This window comes from Nanorana parkeri, unplaced genomic scaffold (genome assembly GCF_000935625.1).
Source record: "Nanorana parkeri isolate BGI_ZX_2015 unplaced genomic scaffold, ASM93562v1 scaffold16, whole genome shotgun sequence".
Classification (NCBI taxonomy): Eukaryota; Metazoa; Chordata; class Amphibia; order Anura; family Dicroglossidae; genus Nanorana; species Nanorana parkeri.
The window spans coordinates 945,993-965,681 of record NW_017306284.1 but is presented as its reverse complement, the minus strand read 5'-3'; the positions used below and the strand labels follow the sequence as shown (position 1 = coordinate 965,681).

Sequence of the window (19,689 nt, the reverse complement as noted above, 5' to 3'; positions counted from 1 at the left end):
GAACTCTTCCTTGTGCTGCCTCTTCATTTTACAGTAGCAGGTATCATACTCCTTATATTATGCAAGTCTCAAGTTCAAACAAAGCCACCTGCTGTGACATATACCCCCTGAATAAAAAAAAAAAATATTTGAAATCACTGAGCATTGTTGAAGTTTTCTCCGCAGCATCCAGACACAGAAGAGTATTGAGTGATCCAACTTCAAGAAGCTGATTTGCAAGTGTTGGACATTTGAAGCTGTAGATTTTCTCTTGCCGATTACTTGGCAATGGCAGCAGAAAATTAAAAACTTTACGTGATTTCTGCAGAGTGTGAGCTTGCTCTTCAACAATCTGTGATCTCATCTATCACGTTTCATTTAAAGGGGAATTTATAAACTATTATTCCACCTCAGATGTATTAGAATCATAGGTGTAGTGATGTACAGATCATGGTGTAGTGATGTACAGATCATGGCACTGCTTTTCCACTTTTTTTGCCATTAAACCTGAACTCCAGGTAGACATAAAATAAACACTGTTTAATGCAGTTATACATTTATAAAACATCATTAAATATATTTTGAAATGCCATCAAGTGCAAGTACCCAGATCTGTACCTAAATTAGCCACTTGAGGGAAAGAGAGTGTCAATACTCTTAGCCAGTCAGGCTCTGCTGCATGCACATATGAACATACTGAAAGTGAAAGAGGACAAATGACCTGATTGTTCTTTCACTTCCTCATCACAGGCAGGAAGCTGATCAGGCTTTATTACTTAAAGTGACACTAAACGTAGGGGTAAATCTTTAAAATACATTCAAGTCCCCCAACTATTAGAAATGCAGCTTATGTGTGCACCACTGTGTATTAGTCTTATTTTCTAGCGTTCAGCTTTACATATTGATTGTTATCTGAATATGTTTTGCACCAAAAACACTTATTTAATTGAAGAATCGGGAAACATAGAAAAAAGTGACTTATTACAAGACTTTCTGGGAAGCAGTAGGTTAAACATGAACTAGCCCGTCATCGCTTACCTCAGCGGCCATGTTTGTTTGTTCAAATCCAACCATGTTGGCTTGTACCAGCTGTTGCAGAAGTTGTACTTGAGCCACACTTAGGAAGAAGTCCAAGCTTGTGGTAATATTCACTTCCAAGGAATGGCCACACACTAAAATATCCTGAGGTGAAAAGGTAGATCGCATGTCAATTCTGTTTACTCAAGCTCGGGGGACCAAACAAACCTCTGAAATATCCGTGTCTAACATATCTTAAATCAACTGCACCTGAAATACTGACATGTGGGTGCCAAATTCTTCAAACAGAGATTATTTTCATTTGTAATCAATACGAATGTTCTGCTCCTGAGCAAATCTGACATGTCAAAAATGCAGCCATTCACTCATATACCTCGGAGAACCTCTACAAACACCGAGCAAAGCTGCAAGGTTAACATAATACATACACTGATGCAAGCAAGGGCACAAGAACCCTAAAGCATATTAATAAGTAGATTTTGGGGATCACAGCCTGGTTGGTTCCAGGGAACTGTGCCATCATGAAGTACTAGTTACTAAAAATGTATATATTTAGCAGCAAAAAATATTTTTTTCTTAATTTAAATGAGTCCTCACTGGTGTTATTTTTTACACTGAGCTAATCACATTCATACATAATTCTGACAAAAAAAAATGATCAATGCTTCTTTAAAGCAAACCTGTGCTTCGCTCATGCAGGGCAAAGAGACAGGTTTGCTTTAATGGCTCCTTCTCTGGAAGAGCATGCCTTTCCTTTGCTCCCTTTAGCAGCCAGAAGTGAATAAATGAAGCCATGTTTAAGCTCAAACTCACTCTAGTGAGAGTCTATACAGGGCCAAGGAACAGCAAGAGCACTGGGCCAATCGCCAAGCATCAGTACTATCACATGACAGAAAAAGGAATGAATGACATACTCCTCCATACCAGGAGGTACCAGGTATTTTTTTATTAAGTTGTGGCTGGAAGCAGCAGTCCAGAAGCAAATTTTACTCCCTCCTGCATATTATCATTAGTGCACTGATGCTGTAAACATAAGAACCATATAGACAAAATTAATTCTTACCTCAGGGTGCATGTTGTCATGTCCAGACACTTTACTGAAGATTATCGCTGGAGCAGCTGTAACTCTCACTGTGAAATCTGTTAAAATCGGACTCAGTATTGCTCGACGTTCCTGATGCCGCTTTATGCTGATGGAGCAAAGGTAGGCATTGTGAAAAGTGTGTTTGAAATACAAAACTAAAAGAATACACCAATGGTGCTCAGCTGGTGCCCCCAAGTCATTTAAATTGTGCTAACACACCTGATATTCTGGTCAACATGCCATACATGTGATATGACATTATTATACAGGATTTATATAGCGCCAACAGTTTGCGCAGCGCTTTACAATATAAGGAAGACATTACAATCACAATACAATTCAAGACAAGATGGTAAGGAGGACCCTGCCCGTGAGGGCTTACAATCTAATAGGGAGGAGCAAGTGATACATGAGGAGGGAGCTGCGTGGGCATGAATTGTTTAAGAACATGATGGTTGAGTGGTTAGTTTGAGGTGGGATAGGCTTCCCTGAAGAGATGAGTCTTTAGGGATCGCCTAAAGGCAGTCAGAGTGGGAGATAGACTGACAGGTTGGGGTAAAGAGTTCCAGAGGATGTGAGAGACTGTAGAGAAGTCCTGGAGGGGAGCATGGGAGGAGTTGACGAGGAAGCTAGAAAGATGAGTAGTTTTGCAGTTTCATTGGTGAGGAAGGGGCGTATTTTGGAGATGTTACGAAGGTGAAGACGGCAGGATTTGGATAGGGATTGGATGTGGGGCAGAAAGGTGAAGTTTGAGTCCCAGATGACACCTAGCAGCTAAATCTCCTATTTCTTGCTGAAGACTTATATAAGAAAGAAATGCAAGAAGATAATGGAAGGGAGCTGTCCAGGGCTCTGTGTAAGCTGCTGATGACTTGTGTCCTGACTTTGCAGTGATGGGTACAGACAAAGGACAGGAAGCTCAGCTTTTTTATCATCTTTTTAGAGGATATTGTTAATGCTTCTTGTGCTGAATTCCAAAACAGGTATGCCTGGCAAAAAAATCACTACATACTGTACCTGTGTCAGATTTAATGTTTTGAATGCACTGTTTGGTAGCTTAATGTTCAATATCAGAGTTTAGTATAGTACAGCTCTGAATGTCTGCCAGGGAGAAAAAAGTGTTCTGCGTGCATTCTAGAAACTTAAAGTAGAGGTGTACATTATTGCAAAAATCCCCCAGCTCCCTCAATGCAGTCAGCTGTCTCTCCCTCAACACGCCTGTACTCACGACTTCGATGGCTGTGGCCTCCTCTGCTGTCTGCAGCTCAGCCGGTAAAAAAATCTAGTGCTAAGCTGCCTGTGCACTAATATCCTGCAAACTTCATTAACATGTTTCCCCTACAGTACAGTTATGGAACATTCAAGTCTATAAGGCAATAGTGTGTGGGCAGCCTGGCATTATTTTTTTTACCAACTGGGCTACAGACAGTGCTGAAGGCCACGGCCAACATAAGTATGGCCCTATGCTGATTTCTAAAGAGGTGACTAGGAAGGTTTTTGCATAAACATGAACTTGTAACTCTAAGACAATTGTATTGATTAATCTTACCCAGAAAAATGCAAACTGTAAACAACCACAAACATCTTCTGGAAGCTGTACCTTAAAAAATGCATTTCTGGAGCTCACAGTTGGCTTTGTATACACACATTAATATACACACACATCAAGACGGGGGCTGTCAGCACATTAATAGCACCATTGTTGGATCGGAGTATCTGGGGTGCACTTTTAAAAAGGTGGCATCACCAACTGTCTCTAGGTATGGTAAAATAGGCACGGGTTAGACAGGACAGCTTATTTTTAGTGAGCAAGAGGTACACTTTCGGGAAATGTGTTCTGATCACAAAAAGCTTTTATTGAGCTTAGTGACAAGACAGGCCATTGTTACTGCTGCCCTATTCAAAAGAAAACATTACCTTTAGACTGCTGGAAACTGCATGTAAAATCTCAAGTTGCAACTCATGTTGCATGTAGTTAGAACCCTCTTGACCCAATATCCATACCCTTTATGTAAACAAACACAATCCCTGGCTCCCCCCATCCCCCCAGGCAGCCAAACACATGGTGCTGCCCACAAAAAAGCTCCATGCATAAGAGTACTTCGCAAATTCAGACATAACATCTATGTCAATGGCTCCCTGAGCCGGGCACTATGACATAATAAATTACCTAAATACTAAACCTGAATATAACCTAAAATTATACAAACTTAATTGTGTATTTCTATTTTTTGATACAAGTTCCACTATAAGTCTATAGAAGGTATAATTAGTTTAAAGCACATCAACACTTGTGCCAGAAACAGGGTAGTACAGCTTGCATTCTGTGCATTCTGCATGTACCTTGCAGATGTAATATAAAATTATAGACTGTGGCTCACTTTGGAGGGTCAGAAGCTGCATGTGAGGTCTGTAAAGCTATCAGAAGGCCACCACTGAAGATATGCAGAGTATCAGGTTGCTGGATTGTTAAGTATGTGTTTTTAGGGTTGCACAATTATTATACCACAATTATACAAATTACACTGGTAGATGTCAAATATTCCATTGCAGCTGTGACACAAGGGTCAGAAATATAAGAATCGACTCAAAAAAAAAATAACACTAGATAACAAAAAAATACAGCTATAAGACAATGAATGGGTAATGGGTAATGTGTAATTGAGTTTCACACATGGGATAATTGACAGGCCAAACTACTTCCAAAAATATTAGATGCCATTAATAAATAATTGGCTAGTATCAATTTCACAAAGTAAAATTTGTCCAGAGTAACGGTTTCCTTCCTGAGCATGATAAGCACTTTTGCAACCTTTTCTAATAGTTCTTCACTGTAAACATGTACTTTTCTATATTTTGAAAGACAAAGGCCACATGCTGAGCTCATGTGTCTATCTATAACTAGGGTTTAAAATTAGTTTTATCATTAAACATTGGCTAGAAATGTTGTTTTTCCGTTCTAGGGTGTTATTGATATAATCCCCACAATTTCTCCCACAATTCAACAACATGCTAGTTAAATGGCTTCTAAACATTCTGTAAAGAGTGACAATATATGAAAAAAAACTAAATACATCCTCAATTTGCATTTAAGCTAAGTTCAGGTACCCCATTATACAAGCAGGGCTTCAACTAAAGTATGTTTTCAGGCACTTTATCATTGCGTTGACTTGCATTAGAGTTGAAGGTATTGACTTTACATTTACATTCATCTGTATGGGGATAAAAAGGTTCTGATGCACACAATTCCCCACATACTGAAGTCCTTTTCCAATTACAGTATAATAGCAATTTGCTTGCCAGCTACAACTTACCACAGAAAACAATCAGAGAAATCTGTAATTGCTATAAATCTCTGCTACAAAGTTGTTCATGTGATATGGTTCTAAAGATTTCCAAACTTTTTATCTAACCACTGCCACCAACGCTTTCGATTTAGCAGTTTCTTTCCAAGGACGATCAATATTAGTGGGCAATTGTTCCTCCTGCTGACCTTCAATGTAAAGGGGTATTCTTCCTACTGACTGTCAATTTAAGGAGTGCTAAACTCGACATAAAACACTAGTCACCAACTTGCACAAGTTCTTCGATTGGTTGTGGACTTTATATTAATAGTCTTAAAGTTTATACTGATAGTTAATCCAGAGATGATATATGCACTGATCCTGCAGCCCGGTTAGTTGGATAGGGAAACATCCATATACCAGCACTGTGTAGAAAACATAAAAATCCGGCACACAGATCTAAGTGAGGAAAGTGTACCCGTTTAATAAAAGGTAAAAATAAATGCAATTACAGAATATTTAAAAAATCTCGCTTTTCACACATCAAATGGAAGTCCGATTTAGGCTGCAGGTCCAAGATTATTCTCAGAATGGAAGGCATGTGGAAAGAGCAGTGCAGTCCAGAAAGATTCCATATCACCTGTGCTGTGAGGCACAGATCTGATCCGATAGCTGAGCAGTGCTGTAGCTGGTTCTTCTCAAGGCGAGACCACAGCTGCTGGGCACTTCCAGGTCGTAACGTGTCAGACGTTACTAGGCAATGTGTTTCAGAGGTTCACCTAAAGGTGGAGTGGATATTTTAGAGGTTCAAGTCTAAAGGTGGAGTGGTCAAAGTCCAATATATAGGGAACAGGGAATATTGTGTGGTTTAGCGCCAACTAGAGGAGAGAAACCCATAGTGCTATAAAAACTTTTTTATAGCAATATGGGTTTCTTTCCTCTATTTGGCGCTAAACTGCTCCATTTTTTCCCCTTCCCTATCTATTGGACATTGTCCACTCCACCTTTAGGTCTAAGAAAGGAAGTGAACCTCTGAAACGTGTTGACTAGAAACGTCTTTGAACAAAGTTGTCACCAGGACGACAAAAACTCATAAGTCAGTCCAAATCCATTTAATGTCTATGTCTACTCTGAGCCTGATGAAGGGGACCCTGCGTGGCCCCAAAAGCGCTTGTTATTGCGAATGACATCTATCATTAAATGGATTTGCACTGACTTATGAGTTTTTGTCGTGCTGGTGACATCTTTGTTCAAAATTGTTCTGTGTGCGGCGCCGTCCGCTGTCATTTCGAGCACCCATCAACATTTTTGGGATTTCCGGTAAGGAGTGCTACAGGTTCTATGACTTTTGCCGAGAAATGTCTGACACTTCACGACCCGGAAGTACCCAGCAGCTGTGGTCCCGCCTTGATGAGAACCAGCTACAGCACTACTCAACCACCGGATCAGATATGTGTCTCACAGCACAGGTGATATGGAATCTTTCTGGACTGGACTGCTCTCTCCACATGCCTTCCAGTCTGAGAACAATCTTGGACCAGCAGCTTTGATCGGACTTCCATCTGATGTGTGACAAGACAATATTTTTTAAATATCCTGTAAGTGCATTACTTTTTACCTTTATTAAAACAGGTACTTTTATACTGCACTTAGATCTGTGTGCCGGGTTTTTATGTTTTTTTTTGTGCCAATGTAAGAAGGTATTCGTCTTCCCACTAACTGCCAATGTAAAGGCATCATCTTTCTCCTACTTACCAACAATGAAAGGTAGATTCTACAACACCAATTTAAAGGTGGCATTTACAAAAGGCAGTAACACAATGCAAGCAGTTTTACTAATCATCAGTGTAAAGCAGGGTTCCTATTAGAGGGAAGGGTAGCTGTCCACTGACCAGTGTAAAAGGATGGAAATAAGAAGGATGCATTGGTTACCACACAGCACAAGAAACCCCTGCTACTGCCTTAGAAAGTATGAAGAAACAGCCATAGTAATTGGCATTTTCAGAGGCAAGCAATAGCAACCTCCAGGTTTCTCTAATATAGTCTTCCTTTAATTTGCAAAAGTTATCCAGAGCTGCAGAAAAACTGACAGAAGTGATAACTATTACTGAAAATGTTGCTCAATATTATATTTAATCATCTTCACCTTATTCAAAGAAACATATCTTTTTTTCTATTCCCATCAACTTTAACCCTAGAAAATGTCTTCAAACAACGTCTGGCAATTATTGCCTGCTTTTATTAACCTAACAAATGTATACAGTGATATGTAACCATTTTTCAGCACCAAAGGAAGAAAATATTGGCAAATGCTTTGAACAGTCTATTATACATTAATCACAGAACTAATAAAATTGAAAGAAAAAAAACGCAGAGGCATAGTTTCTGAACTGGAACCAGTACAAAGCTATTTCATATGCATCTGAACTTATTTTTCCCAAGGTTTTAAAGTGACTGGAAAGAGGAGGTTTGAACAGAGTACCGTGCCAACTCTCATAAGACATCATGTTTCTGTCAGACTAAATTAGTTATATAGAATGAAAACATGAAGGGATATGAAGAAGAAAAAAAAGCATTGAATAATATCCCAAACCGTAGATGGATGAGAAAGTATTAATGTCAGGTGGAAAGGATTTCATCATTGGCACTGACATACCATTATACCATTTAAAAAAATCCTTTTAATGTCCTTATTAAGATAGGATGGTCTTGTATTGTTGAACCTCCCGCTAAAGAATTAGGCTTAGCAAAAGTTGGTGAGGCTTATCCAAAGATTGATGGCTCTGGGTGGGGCTCCACAGTAACAAAATCAGTCAGCAAACTGTTTAATCCAAATCTATTTTCTTTTGCGGTCTTGTAAGTTTGTTTTATTGGCTCACTACTTTTCCTAGAAGTCTGTACTGAGCTACAAGTTGAATTACAGGCATCCCCTGCAAAAGGTCAAGCCCATTTATACCTTTGCAGAGGTATTTAAAAAAAACCCCCATATGCCAGCAATGTACACCAAGTTAACATGAAGCAGGCATATGCAGTTAATGTATATTAATGTATATGAAAACAGAAACTTACATTATTTGCTAGCTTTCCCCTACATATCTGCATTGAAATTTCTGCCTCTGTGCTGTGTGTGCTCCCTCCCTCCAGACAGTGTATTGAGTGTAAAGGCAGAGCTAGTGTTTACTGATCATGTTACAATGGGTGACAGGGAGGCAGCTGATTACAGTCTGACAGACTGGTGTCTGACTGAATTTCCTCTGGAGAAAATGTTGAATTTAGGCTCCAGGCCTAATAAAACCTTCATGAAAATGAAGAAAGCCTGCAATGTGAGTCATGAAAATGTATACATGTATATCATCACTGCAAATTATTGCATACAAGTATGGGGTATGGGGATGCACATGTCAATGAATTTCGAATGATTTCAGAAGTGTCTCAAACTGATGCCATTGACAAAAGCACAAAGCCCGTTAACACAGGCCCTAAGGCTCTTCCACACCCAAGAGGATGCAGACACCACACTTTTTTGTATTATAACACTGAGATTGCTCAAATGATTATAATTAGTCACAAGCTATGGGTTCGGCTTGAATTTTGCATGTGCAAACATCCGAATATCCAGTGTTCGGTGAGTCCAAACACCCCATCAAGAAGTGCTCCATATAGTAGTGGCGTTACTACCACTACTACATGTGACAGGTTTTTCTGGCACACTGATTGCTAGGAAGCTGGCAGTCTAACAACCACTGACTCACCCCAGTGCCACTCAGACCAATTGACAGAAAAGTGAAACCAAATGGGTGGGGATGCTGAGACATAATTGACTTAAGATGGCCATGACAAGGCATGGCCATGGCATGTTGAGGGCATGTGGCCTGGTATAGTTCAGGAAGGGGGTACATGCTCATTCCTCCTTTCCTGGCCAGCCTGGCTGCTGCTCAGATAAGGGTTTGGTATGGATTTTAGGAGGGACAACATGTCAATTTTTTCTACATTGTTTCTTATGAGGCCCCCCTCAAAAGCCAAAGTAGACCTGAAGGGTCTAGTTTTGACTTCAAATAGGAATTTTACTCATATCTTTAAAATAACAACAAATACACCTTTAGAAATGTTTAGTAATAACTATCTACAATCACATACTTCTAGATAATTGTCGGCTTTGTGTTCTTTGCATACCTTATTTTTCTTTCCTTTCCCAGTCTTTTGGCAGTGGCCATTTGAACTAAGGGCAGGTTAATAGCTCTCCCTTTGCTTCCAGAAACTCTGGCACATGTGACTAGGTCATGTAACCATGCACATCATCTCAGGGGAGGAAAATGTCTTTCCCTGAGATCTCATTGGATTTCAGATGAGATTTTCCAGCAATGCTCTGCTGATGTAACATCCCAGGATGCTATGTTTTGGCACATTACATCATTTGTACTAGATGTGGACGAACTCTATTTGTAAGTACAGGCATTCCCTGAGTTACATTCATCCGACTTACATACGACTCCTACTTACAAACAGAGGCTATAACTGTACAGCAGGGTTAGTTGTAATGCTACGGCGCTTGTGCTGATGAGGAGTGCCCGCCTTGTTGGGTCTGGTTCGTAGTACTGTACGTACATTACACGAAGTTAGCTCTTGTTAGACGTGCAGACGAGGGGTGCCCACCTCTTCTTCAGGGTCACTGTGAGGTTTTTACTGCTGTCTGTATCCTCATTAGAAAGATTTAATCTCACTTCCTGCCCTTGAGACAACAGGAAGTGAAAGGAAATTAACCGTTAGGAAGGGAAAATCACTCCTGTAAGAGTGACCACGGGAAAAAGGTGTCTCCACTGAAGCTTTATCACCAATCCTTGTTTCCACGACAACCAAAAATTGTCAAAATCCAATTGTCACAGGGACAGGAAGTGAGGTGAAATCTTCTGAACAGGGGCACACACAGCAAAACAAAGTTTACAGGGGGTAAACCCTTCCCTATGCGATCCAAAACAAAAGAAAACATTTTGGCTGGAGTTACACTTAAAAATTTACCTGCTCCAACTTACACAAATTCAACTTAAAGGAGAACTATGGGGTTGAGGCTTTTCCCCATAATTTCCTTGGGGTAACGGGAGGACACAAACTAGCGTCCTCCCGTCACCCTAAGCTCAGTATACCGCGAGCTACAGCTCGCGGTATACCGAGACGCCACATTACACCGCAAGCTACTGCCGCAGCGGATCCCGACAATTATGTCTGGATCCGCCCAGCTGCGTGAGTGACAGCTGGCTCTGCCTATACAGAGGCAGAGCCAGCTGTACCCGCCCCCTCCCCTTGTCCGATAGTCAGCGCTGGGGGATCGGAGCGGGGAGGGGGGGAATCCAGTCCCTCCCCTGTCACGGCAGAGATATGTGACAGGATCGAGAGGTGAGCGGACGCCGGTCTACTGAGCCGACCTGTGACAGTTTCATTGTCACAGGTCGGCTAGAACTATGAGGTGAGTGAAAAACACTCACCTCATAGTTCTCCTTTAAGAACAAACCTACAGTCTTGTTCGTAACCCGGGGACTGCCTGTAAATGAAAAACAAGTTTGTTTAACTAATGAATGTAAGATTATTTGAAATCAACATACAGAGCTGCATGCTGCTGTGATTTTTAGTGAAAGGAGGTAAAGGTCCACGTAAAAGGTACACGTTTTTTGTGTTGGTCCCTTTTAAAATTCATGCCAGACCTTATTTATGTATTTATTGCAAATGGCATTTTTAAAAATAATTTCACAGAAAGTTAATTTTGCTGCAATATATTCTACATGTGAACCACTTCAGAGGCAGGTTTAGGGCATCTCCAAGAATGTTAGTTAAAGGAATTATGCATATTTTATGTTGCCTTTACAACCCTAAAGCATAATTAAAAGAGCTGCTCCAAGCCTAATGGGACTTGTTTTATATTTTGCATTGACATGTTGCCCAGCTAGCCATGCACTTAGTTTGATATGGGGATGTCAGAATGCCTTTTTGTGAAGCAAAACAATAGGAAAAATGTAAAAGGAAAATGGGTTTTTTTTTTCTTCGTGAATGTCACTTTTGCTTGTGTACATCCTACAGATATGCCACTTCACAGACAGGTATAAGACATCCGCCAAGCATAATATTTGATAAAAATGTGCATATTGTAATGTTGCCCTTTAAGCATTATTACATCCTCCGTGCCCACTTTGACCAAAAGCTTGCAAATTGGCCTTGAAAAGGGCAAGGATTGATTTTAAAGTTTCGGCTCCCATTGCCTTTAATGGGGTTAAGATTAATTTTCAAAACTTGTAAACTGTTTGGCAAACCCAGGTACATTCGACTCTTCACTATATATAATAACGGTTGGCTTTTCAAGTTAGTGATGAGTTCAAAAAATGGACAGAAGAAAAAGTTCTTCAGAACAGAGAAAAGCCAGAGGCTGCAATACGTATGCTAAAATCTTGGATTGTATATAGTTTACCTGGAAAGGATTATTCCTTAATGCTGCCCTGGAAACAATACAACTGTACTCAATAGACATGTGTGATTCGTTTAGTTCCGAATCGAAATTCGGACGAATTTTCGGAAATTCGGATGTATCCGAATTACAGATATAGCGAATGCAAACGAATCCGAATTTCCGTTTCCGAAATTCGGTAGAGGTAGTTCGTTCAGTTTTCGTTTCTTATTTGTTTCGTTCGTTGAAGAAAAACATTTTTCCCCCTCAAATGTCACTTTGCTGCAAACAAACCAACAAATGAACGAAACGAATAAGAAACGAAAATGAAACGAACGTTCGAACGAACTACCGCTAACGAATTTCATCCGAATCCGAATTTACTTTCACACCCGAATCCCGAAAAACGAAATAACACAAATCCGAATTTAAAACGAAACTTAACACATTTTTTGGCAGTGCACATGTCTAGTACTCAAGTCACATTATTCTGTGCTGTGCCACCTCCCTCCCACAGAATCACAGAGGGCAGTGTTTAGAATCAAGCTGAATTTAGCGGGCCTAGATGCAGGGCCATTCAGAAATTAAGAATAATGGTAATCATGGGGATTTAGCAAAAAAAGAGAAGGTGGGTGTCACAATATCAAATAGTTTTTCTAACAGGCTCCTTGGGGCTTAAAGTTTAATTTTAGCTTAGAGCTTAATTCTAATTCTCAAACAGATGACATTTGGTTTACCAAAGCATAAACAATTGCTTTTTTATTCCATAAAACACTGTTTAACTATTTTTTTTATATAAATTTGTATCTCAGCACTGTTTTTTACTTAACAGGTGCCAGATGCCACAAGGCCCTAGACACACATATAATCTAATAACTTTTTCTTAAGCCTACAGGCTTGTATGACAACCTAGCACATCCAAAAGTCCTGTGGCGCTGACAGGGTCTCCTCCCTCTCCTCTACACAGATATGCCTCAGGGGTGCTGCTCCTCTGTAGATCACACAGCTCACATATATGTAAGAAAACACGAACAAGAAGCTCCCAAAACCCTGTGTGGTATCAGACAATTTATTTATTAAAAGATGATAAAACAATGTCAGGCTACTCACAATGGTAGTGATATGCAAGCTTTGAACAGCCTCCAAACTCAGTGGGATTAAATTCAAACAGTTCAGGTGAACAGATAGCAGCCCAGGTCAGTGTATCAGAGATGCCGTCAGGCTGGTGTGGTTGATGCATTTCAAGGGCACACCCCCTTCATCAGAACCTGGGAAGCTGGACTTGCTTGGCCACATAAGTTTCAGGGCGTGCCCTTAAAACGTGTCAACCGCTGCAGCCTGCCGGTTGCAATTGATGCAATAATAATCACTAGAATGCCCTCCATATGGACCCTGTGGAGTAGAAAAGGAAGGAGATTTAGGAGGAGGAAAAGGGTACAGTATATTGTACTGATCCCCAGAGCCATCTGAGCATCCATGGCCAGTATGTTGTTAAATCTGGAGGCCAAGAGTTCCATATCTGGTGTTCCCCACCTGTGACAGAGGTCCTGAAACACATCTGGATGAAGAGAATAATTACCAGAGACCAAGTGTTATTGGCTGAGGAAGTCTGCTTGCCAACGTCTCATGCCTGGAAATGTGAATGGTGAGAGAATCTCTTCAGCTTCTTTTTCCGAGGTTGTACCTCTGTACTGCACCTCACCTCTGATGCAGCCGATGAGGAACAGGGAAACCAGTCAGGTAATGCCACCTCCCTCAACCCCCACCACCTCAAGCATTAACTCCACTGTCGACTTGCTTTTAAAAAAACATTGGGGGAAGATACCCAACAGCACTGTAAGATATGCATTTGAACAAAGACATAATGTGTGGTGCGCTATGGACATGGCTGCTGATTCACATGCCTTGAATGATTCATTACACTGCTATGGAGATAGCGGCTGTTCTACACATAATATGCAGGCTCTTTTGAATGCCTATCATATAGCTGGCTATAATCTGGACATGTATTGCAGATGGTGGATATATACTACTATTGCGATGTGTAGTGAGCACTGCATACATACATGCTACTGAGCCTATCACCCGTTTTTACGTGGATTACATCTACTCAGCATGTGGAGGTGTTAATTGATGTAACAATATGATGGCATTCTGGGGAAATTCAATAACATAGTGCACAGGTGTTGGAGATCTTCTTGTTCAACTGAATGAATGTTAACCAAGCAATGTTCACTCTGGTCTAGACTATAGTAATAGGTCTCAGAAAATGGGAAATATGGCAAGAGGTAAGATGTTATATTTGCAAAACTGCTTGATATAAGAGCTAATGTGTTTTAAAAGTAGAGTTTATCCTTGAATGAATGACGTTTTGAAGGTTCATGAATAAATTACTTATGAGATCTTATTGGAAGAAAAATATACTTTGGCCAAGAAACAGTTCCTTTTTGCTTTAATACACTAGCAGCAGTTTTCAGTGTGATATCCATTAAACAAAGCAAATGTATTTGCGTGATTCTATTGTATGCTCCCTACAAGTTCCTACAAGGTTAAATAGTTCTTACATGACATGTGTGTTTAATGAGAAGGAACTGTGTTGGCAGCGTGGCAGAAAAGTGCCTATATCACCCACAAGCCATTGAGAAGGAACATAATTCAAGGCATATTACATCTGCATTTCTCTCATTTCAGATGGAGAAATGTATTAAAAAATCCAGACTGGAAGCAATTCAGCAGCTTCTACTCAAAACAGCAAAATACCACAGTCACAGCTGCTGCCGAGGCTACTTTGGAGGAAGGCCGAAAAGAGGGTGTGGAGGAGAATGAACAGGGAGCTGTTGTTCCTTGTTCCTTTATAGGGATCTAAAGTATGACATGGCCAATTACAAGAGCGCGTTACTGTTCTGTGCTGACGGACCCCATCTGTTAGATGTATTTTCAGATGCTCTCTATGTAATTCAGGCCAACAGCCATTGCTTTGAAACAACTGTAGTTGGCAAGACAGAGAAATTTGTGTTGCTGACTGCTCTTCCTCATGTCAGAGAGAGAGATCGCTGTCTGCTCACTTTAGAACATGAGGAGGAAGAGAGCTGAAATACGGCCTGACGAAGGCTGAATCTGACATCATTCACATATGGAACTATCAAACGTAAAGGATGATTTTTATTTAATTATTTGCTTCTAAATCTTTTTACTTTGATATTTTAAATGGTACAGAAAAAAAAGAATGAGATGGAGCAAATAAAATTACAGTTAAAACAAAGGGCCAACCAGGTGTATTATATCTATTTAGGAAGATGCATTGAACAACACCATGTGTTAGTGCAAACACAAAGGAAATGTAGTAGAGTGGCAAAGAGAAGACTCTTTTAAGCAGACCTTTCAGCTTAAATAACACAATTCTCTATTTCAAACCTTCCTCCTCATTAATAAAAAAAAAACCTGCCTTTTTCCAATGTGCATTTATTTACTTTTTTTTTCTTTGTATCCACCCCCTTCCTCAATTTTGACCTAGGTGAGGGTGACTTGCAGCTTACTCCTACAGCCACCTGGCATACACATGTCACATATCCCAGGAGGCAGCAGGTTCAACAATAGAGGCGCCACATCATCAGGAGAAGCTGCAGGAAAACCCCCCCAAAAACTAAATAAATAGGGCAACACAGGATTCCCCAGGGGGTGGAAGTATTTTTTTTGAATTGAGATCAATAAAAATGGTACATGTAAATTTCAAATAATTATACCAAAGGAGGTGCACACTCGCTTTAAAGCAAACCGGTAGTGTAAGATATGTAGGCTACTAACCTTGATCTCTCCTTTTAGTAAGGCCTGGCTGTCATACTGATCCTATAACTTTAATAGCTTATGAGCCATTGCAGTGCCAGATTCAAATTAGGACTGACTTCCAAGTTCACTTTGGCTTTGCTTCCTTTAAACTTATTCAAGGCCACTGTTTCAGAAAGTATTACAAGCAGAAAACCAGGCATTAACTATTTTAGCAGGAGGTCAGAAGACCTGTCTTACATTCCAACTCCAGGTTGGGCAGGGCTCCTTCCAGACCATGGGAAGAAGGATTTTCCTAACTGCAGTACTGGGTTGGAAATTTGCCATATCAGGGCAAACCTGGCCTTGCTGAATCTGCTTGACCCATGCAGAAAAATTACTGAGCTGCAATGGCCGGGAATGAAAGTATGCATAAGCTAAGAAACGAAGTCTGGAGTGAAACTGCAAGGACAAATAGGCCTTAAAAAGGGGCTCTAGCCTTGAAAAGAGGGGCATCTTCTACAGGTATTGTCAAAGTCTTGTTTAAAGGAGAACTATGGAGTCAGTGTTTTTCCCCATAGTTCTCCTTAGGGTAACGGGAGGACACAAACTAGCATCCTCCAGTTACCCTAAGCTCAGTATACTGCGAGCTACAGCTCGCGGTATACTGAGACGGCGCAGCCGGAGCGGATTCCGACATCGATGTCGAGATCCGCCCAGCTGTGTGAGTGACAGCTGGCTCTGCCTATCTAGAGGCAGAGCCAGCTGTACCCGCCCCCTCTCCCGTCCGTTCCGCCAGTCAGCACTGGCGGATCGGAGCGGGGAGGGGGGAATCCAGCCCCTCCCCTGTCACGGCAGAGAGCCGTGACAGGATCGAGAGGTGAGCCATTGCCGGTATATGTTCGCTCACCTCCCGATCTACTGAGCCGACCTGTGACAGTCTCATTGTCACAGGTCGGCTAGAACTATGAGGTGAGTAGAACTCACTCATCTCATAGTTCTCCTTTAAACAAGAAATGGCTGGGTTTACAAGGACAGCCCATTATAAGGGAACCATCCCCAATGGGGTATAGTTGAGCAAAACATTTTTATACATTTTTTGGGGCTGATCCCGGTCACCATATGACACTAGATGTAAGAGCAAATGTACCGGGAAGGTTTTTGTAGGTTTGAGCCTTTTAAAAGGATCCCAGGCTGGTAGTGCTAGCTGCAAGCATTAATGAACTGTGTCCACAGGGACAAGAATTGAGTCTGTTAAGTTTTGAGGGATTTCAGGAGACAGATCCTCCTCCAGAGCCCAAAAAACTAGAAGCAGCCCCTTCCTCCTCGTCATCTTTTTCCTCAGGGAGTGCAAAAACAGATCGAGGGAGGTAAAAAGGAGAATCTGAGGTAATAGGTGAGGGAGTTGCTTCCCGAATGGTCTTTACTAAATGTATTTTCCACAATCACTTAAGAAATCAGTCAGGGTAGCGATATTGAAGCAAGCCTTGATCATTTGCTTTTGAAAATACATTCTCCAGGCATGTCATCTTCTTCTTTCTTTCAGTATTTCTGAGGCACTGACTTGGAAAAAAAACTATGCTGGATTCATGCTTGTTTTGGGTCAGTAGCTCACTGTCTGGGGTATGCCCTTGTTTGCCTAGTATGATCGTTCTATAAAAATGCACCTTTAAAAACAATAATAGCTCCTATCTGGTTTGGTCTAGAGGTGAACATTAATGAGCTTCTGAAGAAGACAATGATTCTGTTTTGCTATAAGTGCAAAAATACTAAAAACATCAAGAACTCTGACCGATAGAGCAAGGCTTACTCAGATGGTCAGTAGGGATCCGAGAGACACTGAATATCACTCCTGAAATTGAGAAATCTACCTCCTTTTGAGTAGCAATAGCAGACATCAATCCAGGACACAATCCAGACCGATGACTTAGGGTTAATGTATCTGAGGAAGACAGGGCTGCAATTTAAATAACAGCACAAGGTTCACGATGATAACATTTGAACAAGAGTGAGGGAGAAGGGCAATGAAGGCCTAACTAATATCAATTTGTTTGACTTTTTTTTTTCTCCTTAAAGACTCCATGGTCATGTAAACACAGATCAACAAATGATCAAGTCTTTCTGCCAAACACACTCCTGTGTTGCTTTGTTCTGTGCCGGCCCCTGACGTCCTTTCAGATAACACTTGAAAGCAGAAGCCTGTTCGGTATATTTAAACTGTCACTGATCCAGCAATTTTTCCTTGTAAGTGCCATTCAAACAGCAGTATTATGTTCCTCTCAAATTTATCTAGGGGGGTTTGAGAAAGATAAGTACAAAACTTAACTCACAGGCTTTTTAAAGCCCTTTGTTTAAATCTGCATACATATTAAAGCGGCCCACCTGTGGTTTGTTATTATAAAAGTGTAAGTTATAGATTTGGTGTGGTTATAGAACACACAACTTAACATCATAGTGCAGATAATGTATTCTGGAATGTTAGACATTATTTGATCAAGTCCTCTGGGCAATTGTAATAAACATACCAGGGCTATGTATATACAGAAAGCATGAGTCAAAATTGGAAATGTAAACCTTTGCCTAACGCTAATGTTCCTCCAGATAATCTTACTCCATTGATTGGAACGTGTTTAGTGGTAAAACAAATAATCAGAAGCATATTACACATGGGTGTTAATAGGCACATCTACGCCATTTCAAACAAAGCAGATTACTTTCCAGTATTACAATGGAGCAGAATAATACAACTGTGTTTGGAAGGCTCTGATCAGCTGAGATGAAGGAATTTAGAATTGTGGGAAGTTCTCTGACTGGCTGACGGAGGATGTGTTGTTGATATACAGCATCACAAAAGTATTTTACATGTCAGATGGAGCCTCTGTGTTTCTGGCTGCCATAACACCAGGCCTCCCTGTGAGATGGGCTGCTCTGTCGCCCAATAAATGGATGAACAGGTTGAACAAATGTAAGCATGGTGGGACTGTCCCTAAAGTAAACATTTCTGTTCAGGAATGTATAATTTGGTCTACAAAGTATTAGTCAGATCTCTCCACAAAGAAACTGTGGAGGTGTTGCTCAATAAAAAATGTATAGACTAGGGATGCACCGATATATCGGCCGAAAATTGCACTTTTGGCTAAATGCCAAAAGTGCAATTTTCCTGCCGATACATCGGCGCATCCCTGCTTTCTCTTCTCCTCGCTGGGCGCTGCTCCGTGTCCCAGCGGGGAGGAGAGAAACTGTGACAGGCGGCCGAGCGCTGCGAGCAGCCGGTGTCTCTCCTAACGTCTCTGTCCGGAGACAGCACGCGCTGTCACAAGAGACTGAGACTGACCTGTGACAAAGAAGCTGTCACAGTTCGACTCCATCGATCGGGAAGTGAGCAGAAACATGCACCGATCTGCTCCCTTCTCGATCGTCTCCCTGCAGTGAGCGGTGACTGTCAGTCATGGCTCCCCGCAAGTATTCCCCCCTTCCCTCTCTGATCCTCAAGCGCTGAGTGAAGGAACAGGGGAGGGGGCGGGTACAGCTTTCACTCATGCAGCAGGGTGGATACTGTACCCAAAACTCAGTATATAGCGAGCTATTGCCCACTATATGCTGACAGCGCAGAGCCTGTACAGCAGCCGGGATGGATCCCAACAATACTGTCGAGATCCACCTCACTGGCTGATTGACAGCTGGCCCTGCCTTTCAAGACCGTCCGTTCCTCCAGTCAGCACTGGAGAAATGGAGAGGGGGGCAGCCTTGTAGAGAGCAGTGACTACAGTAACCGCTCTCTGCAGGGAGAAGATCGAGAACTCAGTGATCGGCGGTACGTGTTCGCTGACTTCCTGATCAATACAGCTGACCTGTGACAGCTCCACTGTTGAATGTCAGCTTGAATTGTGTGGATGAGTGTTTTTCACTAACCCCATAATTCGCCTTTAAGTAACAGACATTCTCAGCCAAAAACAAGCACAGCAAGTCAGATAGGGCCCGCTTCATTTACTAGCTTGAAGATGTCCAGCATTATATAGACCAACTTCACTATCTCAAAACCCACCCCGTTAATTTATTGGACATCAGTTCTTTTAGTCATGGAGGCTTAGCATCACGTGTGGGTCTTATGC

General features: G+C 41.3%; 1 protein-coding gene across 5 annotated transcripts in view; it reads right to left on the bottom strand.

Moving 5' to 3' along the window:
* Window positions 1-19,689, bottom strand: part of VPS13B (vacuolar protein sorting 13 homolog B) — a 761,266-nt gene that overhangs the window by 261,004 nt on the left and 480,573 nt on the right. For all 5 annotated transcript variants that reach the window (XM_018559352.1, XM_018559343.1, XM_018559336.1 and 2 more), the window contains exons 31-32: window positions 2,081-2,207; window positions 1,018-1,161 (exon numbers count right to left, since the gene is read on the bottom strand). In XM_018559352.1, coding sequence (XP_018414854.1) covers window positions 1,018-1,161; window positions 2,081-2,207 — 271 coding nt within the window. The remainder of the gene's footprint in view (window positions 1-1,017; window positions 1,162-2,080; window positions 2,208-19,689) is intronic.